The sequence below is a fragment of the Telopea speciosissima genome, chromosome 1, assembly GCF_018873765.1.
Source record: "Telopea speciosissima isolate NSW1024214 ecotype Mountain lineage chromosome 1, Tspe_v1, whole genome shotgun sequence".
Classification (NCBI taxonomy): Eukaryota; Viridiplantae; Streptophyta; class Magnoliopsida; order Proteales; family Proteaceae; genus Telopea; species Telopea speciosissima.
Window position 1 is genome coordinate 12,591,733 of NC_057916.1, and position 11,494 is coordinate 12,603,226.

Sequence of the window (11,494 nt, forward strand, 5' to 3'; positions counted from 1 at the left end):
CAAATCTGTTCGGTTTGGTTTTTATTTGGTTCTGGTCATGTGCTTGGTTCATATATTATAGGGGCGCTGTTAAGCACATGGGGGTGGGCGCAATGACCACCCTGCCCCCTGCACAGGCTGCCCATGTGCCTGGGCGCAGTCTGCGCTCTGTGGCACATAGAACATTCTCCTTATATTATAATATAATAGTAAGGAGAAAAAATGCCACATGGTCGTGTATTGTGGCTAGTATATGCGCCCAGACACAATCGGGTATGAAATGACCAGTATACCCTTGCCTTTCCATGGGGGTGGGGGCAATCATTTTGCGTCCAACTGTATCTAAGCGCAAGTACACGCCATAGTGCACGATCGGGTGGCGTTCCCTTTCTCATAATAGTATTATAAAATAGGAGAGTTTTTGTCTAGTAATGTGGCCATTGCGCTAGTGCAAGGACCAATGTGAGTGTGTTTGAAAGCATCAATAGGAGGCAGGCTTTTCGCCCTTTAATGGGGGCCAGGACAATCATTTCACAGGGGCTTGTGTCTAGGTGCAAGCCATACTCCGAGACTAACTCATTTTTCCCTAAAAATATTAATGGGTGAGGGGTTGAGCATGTCGCCCCTTGCTCTAGGTAAGCTAGTAAGTGGCAAACAAAGGGGGGGGGTGTCCAGTGGGGATAGCCATCAAGCCATGGCAGGAGGGTCATTTCATTGGGAGGGGGAGAGAGTGGCAAGCACATGCCGGACAGTCTGACCGCTTACCTTGCCTTTTTCCCCATATTAATATATTAATTACTATATTATATTATAATATAATAGTATTGTAAATTTAATATTAATATTAGTAGTATATAGTATATTATATTATTTAATATTAATATTAGTATTATATAGTATAATATATTAGTATTATAATGTGCTGATATACTATAATATATCACTACAAAAAAAAAAAAAACTATAATATGTTAGTATTATAATATATTAATGGGAAAAAGATCTCTACTTGGTGGTGTTTCCTACGCCCTCTCACAGGTCACCGTGAGATGATAATTATGCCCCCTGGGTAGATACCCAAACGTGCTCACTCATTGGTCCAAACACTTGTGTAAAGACCATGTGACCAAGTAGAGATCTCTAATTGCCCTATATTAATATAGTATAATAAATTAGTAGTCAAATTCACTTCAGTTTTGGTTCGAACCGACATGGCAATTCCTATGTTAGAACCAGAACCGAAACAAATTCCACTACTACATTTCAAATCTAGATTGAAACCAAAGTTTATTCAATCCAACTAGCTTATTCGGTTCGATTCTGGTTTTGATTCCAATTTAACACCCTTAATTGAGATGCTCATTGATGTATGATATAAAATTGCTCTGCATGATTTCAATCTTTGTGATGGACGTATATGATTAATGGAGGCCAAGGAAGCGTGTGTGCGCACAAGCATCTAACCAAGGGCGGAGTGATCATTTCATGATGCCTTGTATCTTGGCGGAGGGGGCGGTGCCGAGTAGCATTCTCTTTCTCTCTCCCCCTCAAGAATAAGTTGGCAGCAAATACGTATATTACCACCACCCACCATATGTCCATATTTGCCTAGTACCAACCGATTGGGTCTGGTAGGGACAAAATGTACATAACCTCTTGCTTCGTAGGATAAGCTGTTTCCAAGTTTTGAACTCGCAACCAATAGGTTGCAGTAGTGCAACTTAACTGTTATGCCAACGCTCGCCCATTATCCATTTCCGATTATATTCTTGATAATTATCCATAATTTGATTAATGAACACAGGTGACTCGAGTTCATATCCGATTATTACTATTTTTTTTTTTGGGTAGAACATATCCGATAATTAATTGAATGATTAGATAATAATTCATTGGAATTCTGGAAATCAATTAAATTTCTTACGAATTATTGCATACAGATGCACCTTATATTTGTATCTCTTTTAGACCCAGATCCATATCAGGATCCGATGTTGATAAATGCTTTAATAGTTATTCCAATCCTATTAAAAGGGTTCCAGGGTTAAATCATTTATTAAAAAGGATTGAGAGAACACTGCATAGAGAGAGGAAAACATTTGCATTGAAAGATTGTTAAAAACGTTTTGAATTGGTTGAATTTAGTAAGTGTCAAATAAGTTTGTCATCTATCCAACCAACTCTTTGGCTCAAGGCACCTTGCAAACCAACAATCTAAGGTGACACCCTTGGCATTAGAGGTGTCAACAGTCAACCAGTTGGTCGCGGTCGATTTCAGTTGGTTGGTTATCGGTCCATAATCATGCTCATGCTAATTGGGCTAAGCGGGTTATAAACAGCCTAATCTATCTATAAAACAAGTTAATCGAATTATAAATAGTCGGTTACCGGTTTCAATCGGCCCCCTATCGATCTACCATAAAAAACCGAGTCTATTTGAATGATGATCATGCTAGACCCAAGACTAGGACATTTACTAACCGTTTGAGTCCAGTTGGTTTAACCGTTGTGGTCCATACCTTGACACCCCTACTTGGCATGGCGGTAAAGTCTCCATATATTGATAGCAAAGACTTGGGATAAATTCTACCCTCAAAATGGGGTTGGGCTTGGGGGCTTATGAGGTGGGGGGTTGTTTACCAAAAAAAAAAGTGGGGGTTTTCCTCTTAATACAACCCTCCCCCTTACAAAAAATAATTCTATGGATGGTTTACCGTTTTGGATGTTTAGGGACTGATCTAGATTTGTGAGATTTGCTTATTTTGTCTATGACCCTAATCTAGATGGCGACTCCCTATTCGTTTCCCTCTCTTTTCCCAAAGAGGTGTGGTGGAGAAGAATCCCAAATCTCTTCTCCCGCCACCAGGAGGATGTAGGTTCACTGTTTTAACAGTAGGTTACAATTTTTCTATGAAACCATTCATTGATGTACAAAATGTCAACCTGAACTGTAAAAGTTTTATTTTTTATCCTTCAAATATTTGTGCCAGCCATACCACAGTAACCAACCTTAATTTCTCTTGGCTTCTTAGCTGATCCTAGGTTAAAAACCCTAGATTCGTCAAGAATTGCCTGTGCTTTCGTCTCTTTACTTTGTTAGATTAGCATAAGGAAATCTAGCAAAGGGTCATCATCATTTCCATCCTCGAGCGAGGGTGGCTGAGAAGAAGAAGAAAGAGGAGTGGAAGAGGAAGAGGCAATATAAATTTATTACAGGGAAGGATGACATTCATCATGGGTGGTAAGATCTAAGGAGGTTGATAGTGTCACAATGCTACCAGCTACCAAAAGAGACGATGTTGAAACTGATATATTGATTGACCAAAATTTATACATCTTTAACAGTGTTTTAGTTTGGGCAATTGAAAGCTGACCATGAGCCAGCTTTTGCTTCAATGTAGTAGAAGGGAGAAACTATTCTTACAAGTTCACATTCAGAAATATACATCTAAGAAGAACAAAAATTACACAGAGGTCAGAGAAGAGAACCTGAGAGGCCAGATACAGCAGATCTCAAATTGCATACATGGTCTTACTGTTCATAAGCTCTGTATCTGATAACACAGACATGGACCACGACCGTGACCTGCTTCCCAATGATGATCTCCGAATGCACCTCAAATTTGAGGCACGAATCCGGTGCATAATTACCCAATAACACAAGGTGCCCAATGTCGTCGCCATGATTGTTGTCCCTATGATTGTCACCCCAATTGCCAACCACCTCTCATGATCACCGACCACAACAAATGCCAATGCCAAGAATGCTACAGACACAAGAACACAAGCCAACCACATAAGCTTGTTTATAATTGCCATCATCTGTTTCTTGGCTTTGCTTTCTATTACTATAACTGAAGTCTGTACTACCACAACAGCCAAGGATATAAAGAGGGCAATGGAATCAAAGATGAAGAAGATCATAAAAGATGCTTTATGAGCAATGTTTGCTTCCCCGAGGGAGAACCCAGGAGGTATGTCTTCAGGATCATCGACATACTGGCCAGGGACAGTGAAGATGGCAGCAAAAGCTACGGTGGCAATAAGGACGGCAACAATTGTTGTAGAGTTGATAGCATTGTTGAGGCCCTCTGTGTGCATTTCATTGATCCTGTGGGCTATCCCCTGCACATGTTTTCTTGTGCTGCGAGTTTTCTCTAGCTGGTAGTGGACCTCATGTTTTATGTCGCTCACAGTCTGTTTCAGTTCTCGAGCTGTGCTTGTCTGTGATGGCCTGATGGCCCTGGCACTCTGGACACCATTCGCCTGTAGGATCAGCATCAGTTCTGAGCTTCCCATATTCTCAGCAGTGTCAAGGGCTGTTTCCCCTAACCTATTGACCGCCTTTTTGTTGGTAACATTGTGGTTTAATATCTTCCTTACAATCTGCATCAACAGTAGGAGTGTTACATCATTGGTCCTCTTCCAACTTATTGTAACACATTGGTTTCCACCATATTTCAGGAAATCAAACCATTGATGCATCAATCAAGACAACCCCATAAAATGATCAAAGTAAACTACATAAACTTCTCCAAGAGGAATATTAAACTGATTCAACCAAGTCACTCAACCCCATCTCTGTTTTTTTATTCTTCATGAGCTTTAGCCTTTAAATATCAGCAACTTCTAGATCAGTTCTGATTGCTGTCAAGTTCATACCTGCACAGGACCATCTAGCTCATATTTTGATTTCTATCTTTTTATTGTTTATATATTTATATATTAGGACATTTTCTTGTTTTGTTTTATTTTATTATAGGGTAATTCAGGCCATAGATTCACAGGCTTTCCTCTCAAAGATTTTGAGAGCTTTTACAAACCTGAGTTCACCAATTCATCATTCTAAAGGCCATATTTGAATGGATTAAATCTCAAGGGCTGGCCTTACATGCTGCTGACCTGCTCCTCAGGATTGGCCTACCAAAATTTGAATAGAATAGGCTATTCCATAGCAAGAATTCAAATATATTCTCAATCAAAACTAATAAAGATGTGCTATAGCTTAATTGGCCAAGCTTTACAACAATCATGGCATGAACATGGTGAGATAGAACAACAGCTTCTTGATTCCAGTAAATAAGGCACCATCTCGGGACATTCCACACTCATGCCTCTATCCTGAAGTTACAATTTATCACTTATCCACTCCATTGAGTGGCAAGCAATAAATCATAGTACCAATACAAATAATAATAATAAAAAATGAGTAGCATCATAGCTATGCCTGCATCCATAGATGAGGATGTTAAGCTCATAGCATCTGAAAGTTGAAGCAGATTAAATCAAAATAATAACCTACTCTGGAGACTCAAAATTGAGAAGAATCTATAAACCATGAGAGGGTACTAGGCAACTTGAGAATGATGTAAATTGAAGAAACGATGCTACTTGAAAGTAACCAAAAAGATCTAGAGTCAGATGGAGTGCTGGGAAATCTACAATGGAGATACCAGATTCAGATGAAGCCATACATTTGCCCGCTTCCAGTCCTAACTTTACGAGGTACTGACTCCAATAACTTCTTAAGATAACTCATAATTGTGTAAAATTGAAACATTAGATGAAGTAGAATTACTTGAAAGTAACCAAAAAGATCTAGAGTCAGATGGAGTGCTGGGAAATCTACAACGGAGATACCAGATTCAGATAAAGCCATACATTTGCCTGCTTCCAGTCCTAACTTTACGAGGTACTGACTCCTATAACTTCTTAAGATAACCTATAATTGTGTAAAATTGAAACATTAGATGAAGTAGAAAAATAAATGTTGCTATGTGGATGTAGAATCCGTAGCATGAACAACACCACATACAGATCTTGGGACCAAGGAGAGCCCTTTCTCAATCTTTTGAGAGAGAGAGAGACAGAAAGACCTGAATAGAAAACAGAAACTAATTGGCACATGTTTATGCCAATGGGTAAATAGACATTCATATGAACAAACATTCTACAGAGGGTCTTCTTACTACTAGTATTTAAAGAAACTTAATAACAGCATGGATTTTGGCCTTTTTGTTCATTAATTTTTTAATTCAATAGATTTGATCTCTTCTTGATATTCAGGAATTGAGGGACAGATGAATTCAAATTTTATAGGAACTGTATCAGGAAAGAAAAGAAAATTACGGTCTCTTGGTAGAGATCCCTGTAACATGTAAAAATCAAGATTACAATCCTTGAAGATAGATACCAGATGCTATTTCTGAACAAACCAAACATAGCAATTCCAATTGTAGCACATGAATAGTTCTTGAACAACAGAGAGCTACTCCATCAAAAGGTGGCATAAATATTTGTAGATAAAAGGAGAAGCTCCTGAACTTGTGAGCCCATAACCTCACTTTTTTTTGGCAAAAAAACAATCAAATTTAAACAAAATGCATTAAAGACTCAATTGCAAAAAGCATTAGACCTTCGTGAAGCAAAACAAAAGAAAATAGCAATAATTAAAGCAAACCTAATTATTGAGTTATATGGAAATAACAAATTGGATTAAAGGTGGAATAACTTTTTAACCTAAGGGAATGTCTCAAGAGAAAGATGAGCCAAACCAGGCCTCCTTTTTTCCTCTTAGGATTCATCATCATCATCATCATTAGCGACGTCATGGCATGACCATAAATTTTTTAAAGCTTTCTTTTCTCTTATTGCTTCTCAGAGTACCTTCTTACCCCGGACACCTCATCATATGCTACATTCAGAGCAAAAACATTCTTCCACAGAAAGAAAAGTAAGCCAAAGTACATAAGCAATTCACCTGAGTCCGACCCTTCCTGCATGCTATATGAAGTGCTGTGTTGCCCTTGGTATCAACCATGTTGATCAAAGAAGGGTCTAACTTGATAAGCTCCTCCACCACCTCAATTTTCTGTCCTTTCACAGCCATGTGGAGAGCCGTCTGGCCCTTCTTGTCATTCCTCCCAGCAATCCCAGGTTCTTTGCTTAGAAGGGCCTTAACAACCTCCAAATGCCCATTCCTCGCCGCAGAATGCAGGGCCGTTTTCCCATTGCTTCTGGCTATGGCGACCAAGCTGCTACCTTGCTCCAAGAGGATATTTACCACCTCAATATGGCCTTGCGTTGCAGCCGTATGCAAAGCTGTAGTGTTCGAGAGATCAACTGTCATGGATAGCTCTGGTAGGGCCTCCAACAACACCTTCACCACCTCTGCAATGGGTCCAAATCCAATGTATTTAATCCCGGCGACTAGAAACAAAGGAAGACATAAGAAGAAACAGATAGAAATGAATGGAAAATGTACCCAGATCCCCTTGCTTTGCTGCAATGAGAAAGGCATCATAGCCATTCCTGGCTTTGACGCTTGCAGATACAATATCATAGTACTTGACCATCTCTTTCACGACATCAACATAACCGTATTCAGCAGCCACATAAAAGGCTGTTTCTCCTGATTGGTTCTGCTTCAATAACAATTCTTTCAGCTCTTCTTCTGTGGTCTGGGTAAGGATTTCCATGACCACAGGTAGGTTTCCTGCTCTTGCCACCGAATGCAGGGGAGTATCCTCACGTTTCCCAGTCAATTGTTTTGTCATCTTCTTCCTTCGGGGTGTCAGGGGCGTCTGGGGCGTTTGGGGAGTTTGGGGCGTCTCCATCGGATCAATTGCAGAATAATTGCTACCTTCTGCTAATTTTGGCCACTAGACAAGAATCATTTCACCTTTGAAAACCCAGATCAACAGTCACCCTTTGTATCCAATATATCATTTGTATTTCCACCCAGAAGAGAAAATTCGAAACAGGTCAGAAACTGAGCTCCCGGTGTTCGATTTCTGTAATCGTTTTTCGCTTCTGACAACAATTGCAAACAAATTAATGTTCTTGTAACTCAAAACAACGATATGGATTTTAATGTTAAACAAATAAATTCCCAGTTGAGTTCTTCCATTCATCTCCTTGATCATCATCCCCATCATGCAGACAAAAAACAGACAACTTTAAGAAAGAGTTGGCATTTGAGACCCCTTCATCACATTACAATTCGAAAAATATAAAACCAACAAGAAAAACATGGGTTTGAAGGAGATAAATGTTCACCTGGGATTGGAAGAACAGGGCTTTTCAATATCCTCGTCGGCTTGAGAATCTACAGAACCCACGAAAAATCTATCACAGAGCAACAGGCTCTACTGAATCATGCGGGATCCTAAAAGGTGAGCGGAGAACAATCCAGAATGGAAGAAATCCTACTTTCAAAATGCCATCCAATTGAGAGAGGAAAGGACAGCAAAATGAAATAAAGGACACGGAAAGAAACACCACTCGCAGAGGCATATGTATTATGTATGAATGATTGAATGCAGCTTATTTATCAGTGAAGGAGAAGGAATCTAGAAGACTAGAACACACACATAATTCAAACTTCAAAGCAACAATTAAAAGAGAGACTTTTGTAAAGTTACGATTACAGAAACAGACAAAGGTGGATGCTTGGGATGGATTAGTCAAGGGAAAAGATTAGATCCCACATTGTAACTACATTCTATTCTTGCTGGTTCAAAGGATTTAAAGGATTTGACAATTAGACACTTTTGTTGAAAAGTTTGAATCGGTTTAAAATTTTATAATCCATAGTTTTAAGAAGACTAAATTTCTAAACAGAAAGATATTGGGCAAATCAATCTATTGTTGAATTTACAGTATGTGAAAATAAAATAAAATAAAATGGGGAATTTTCAGAAACTAGTTATTTGAGCACATTAGCCCACAATGGTGGTTTTGGGCTCCATTGGATCATCTGTATTCACTTAATTGGTTTCCTTTTTTAGAAGATTTGAATTGCAGTGAGAACTGGTTAACAGTTCGGGTGGGAAGAAGAGGTGGAAAAGGCTGTAGAACCGCATGTTGTTCGTCGTGCATAAATAGCTTTCAGTGTTGGATAATATAACGTCCATTCATAGAAACCTAGCTAACAGCTTGGCTTAGTTGTTCGGTTGGGGAAGATGAGGTGAGCTTCCATCATTTACGTACTACTACATTTTAGGATCTATCCTAGAAGGTTTGGCTAAAGTTTTTAGAATGTTGCAACCGAAACCGAATTTTGTATTGATACCAGTATAGTCAACCGATATGGATTGATCGATATGATACATTTATTTTTTATTGAAAAAATACTGTTTTGATCCCATATCATATCATATGTATCCGCTATGGATACTGATACATTGAACTAAAACACCTAAAAATGCATGTCCAAATCCTTCCCGTTACTGTTGGATGGGTGGTTGGAGAGAAGTTGGAGTTGAAGAGGATCTTAAAACAGTTTTCCTTCACCAGTCTAATTCATGGGTTTTGATGATTAGATGAAACTTTTAGAATAGCCTCGATGACATTATGGACTTTGTAGTTTGTACAAAAGAGAGAGAAAAAAAGAAGAAGGAATAATGACACCCTAATTTTTTTTTTAAAAACACCATTGGAAATATGTGTCTTTCGGGTGACCAACCAAACATGGTCTAGAGTAAATATACAACTTAGACAAGAAAATCGATCAAAATGATTGGTTCAGATTTATTTTGTGATTTTTCAGAAACATCATCTTCCATTGGTACTTGGATAACTACTTAATTTCGTGCATGGGCGTGCATGTTACACAGTTACACACGAATATGGGGTCGAAATGAACAATTCCCCTTGTACGAATCATCGTTCGCCACCTTTATACAGTCGACAAGAAATCCTCTTCCATTAAAATTTTAATAAACCACGTGACAGATCGTCCCAGCGTTGACTTAGCCAACTAGTCAAGAGGTCAGCCTCACAAGGTGGGTCCACTTGGTTGGTGGTATGTGCTCTACGAGTTTTTCAATTTGTTCTTTCTTCTTCCATCATAATCACTTGATGTTTCTTCGTCTGTCATACTCACTTGATGTTTTCTTGTGTCGGGGTCAATCCCAATTGTAATTGGTCAAAGTAGATCTCAATTATGGTCTATCTTGCTTGGCCACTCCTCTAAAATTTTGAGTCAAGAGTACATACTATATGGGAGAGGCCCGGAAGACGACTGAAAGTAAGGGAAGATGAGAACCAAGAGACTTGAACCCAAGAGCTTCTGATAGTGTGGGCTTTTATGCTCCACCTATGCTAGACAGTCTCTCTCTACGGCTGAGGTTTTCCACATGGTCTGAGTGGAAAATCACATTAAACTGTTAAAAATTAAAGAAGACAAAGAGATGGACACTCTAGATCTCAACCATGATAACGGTCTGAAGTCCACACTAACATGTCCCCAAATTAAATGGAAAATGAAAAATATTTTTGTCCCCCCTTGATTGACGGAAATAAATGCCCTTATAACTTCTCTGATGTTCTACTTCACCCATAAACACGTCGTGTCATTTTTTTTGGGTAAGAAACACGTGCTAACACACAAACTTAAAAGCGAAAAACTAAACAAGATTAGTAACAATCCAATTAATCTGATGTTAAAGTCAAAGGTCAATAACAACCCAAAAACAAAATGAAGAAAAACATTTTTTTAGTAAAAATTTGAATTTTATTAATAAACAACCCTAACCTTACTTGGCTAATAGAGAAAAATTTCAACACGACTCAAATCTTGCACTTATCTTCTGAAATTTTTTTTGGGTAAACAAACTTAATTATCATTTATATTCATACATTACCTTAGCTTTGTCTCTGCTTTTAGCAATCGACACATCTTTGTCAACCATGCACAAATGTGATACTAATAAGCATCCAATGCCCCCATTATTGTCAAGCAGCTTGAAAGTCCGGCGTTGACATGTCAACACTCAAGCTACAGCCAATGGTTTGTCGTCGAGGGCTAATGAAGAAAAAAACGAAAGATAGACCATAATAAGTGTACTTCTAGAAGGTGCCAATTAGTTCAGCCGATAAGATTATTTCTCAATTGTAACATGTGATTTGGGATCGAATCTCACCTTTACATAAGGAGTTGGAATTAATGAGATGGGGGTATGCTTATACCAAGGATAAGAAAAAACCTATTGTGTTTCAAGGCACTATATAATCATCCACAGGGTTAAGAAAAAAAGAATCAAGATCTAGATCAAAATCGGCCAAGATCGGTCCCAAGATCAGTATTTTGGTACCCTAATGGCTTCGATGGACAACTAGTAATCAGTTGTGATAAATGATAACAGTAAATAAATAGGTTAAGAGACTAGTATATCAATAGTCTAATCAAAATAAACAAATCACTGATTGATAAGATGAGAATGAAGGCTCCATTTGTAGTACAACTTGAATTGTGAATCGTTACTGCAACAGGTAATAAAGGATATCAAAATGATGGTGAAACTAAATCATGCCACCTGTCACTATCCTTAAAATTGTATTCACCCCAGATGGTGCAGAGGATCCTTGTAAATCAATTCCCAAGATGTAACAGCTTCAAGAAGGTCTTCTAGTTTTGTTGTACTTAATAATTGAGTGTTGTTGGAACTTCCAATGTTGTGCTCAACAACACAAGGAAACACTTTCAATTAAAAGCAAAATGGTAAAGGAAGTC

The 11,494-nt window shown here is 38.5% G+C and overlaps 1 protein-coding gene across 2 annotated transcripts; it reads right to left on the minus strand.

The window, feature by feature from the left end:
* Positions 1–3,263: 3,263 nt before the first annotated feature.
* LOC122667192 (ankyrin repeat-containing protein At5g02620-like) lies at positions 3,264–7,745 on the minus strand. Of its 2 annotated transcripts, XM_043863438.1 has the most exons (4): positions 7,586–7,744; positions 7,244–7,549; positions 6,740–7,149; positions 3,264–4,365 (listed from the first exon to the last, which is right to left on the minus strand). In XM_043863438.1, the coding sequence occupies exons 1-4, from the start codon at positions 7,593–7,595 to the stop codon at positions 3,493–3,495; spliced, it is 1,599 nt and encodes a 532-aa protein (XP_043719373.1). In that variant the 5' UTR covers positions 7,596–7,744; the 3' UTR covers positions 3,264–3,492. The 2 variants fall into 2 exon arrangements, with proteins under 2 accessions (XP_043719373.1, XP_043719365.1); XM_043863430.1 differs by having other exon boundaries at positions 7,244–7,745.
* Positions 7,746–11,494: the final 3,749 nt, after the last annotated feature.

Coding starts and splice junctions, on each gene's coding strand:
- LOC122667192 (XM_043863430.1), bottom strand. CDS start 7,595: ATGGAGACGCCCCAAACTCCCCAAACGCCCCAGACGCCCCTGACACCC. Junction 7,150..7,243: donor AGCAAAGCAAGGGGATCTGG/GTACATTTTCCA, acceptor GACCCATTGCAG/AGGTGGTGAAGGTGTTGTTG. Junction 4,366..6,739: donor GCAGGAAGGGTCGGACTCAG/GTGAATTGCTTA, acceptor CTGTTGATGCAG/ATTGTAAGGAAGATATTAAA.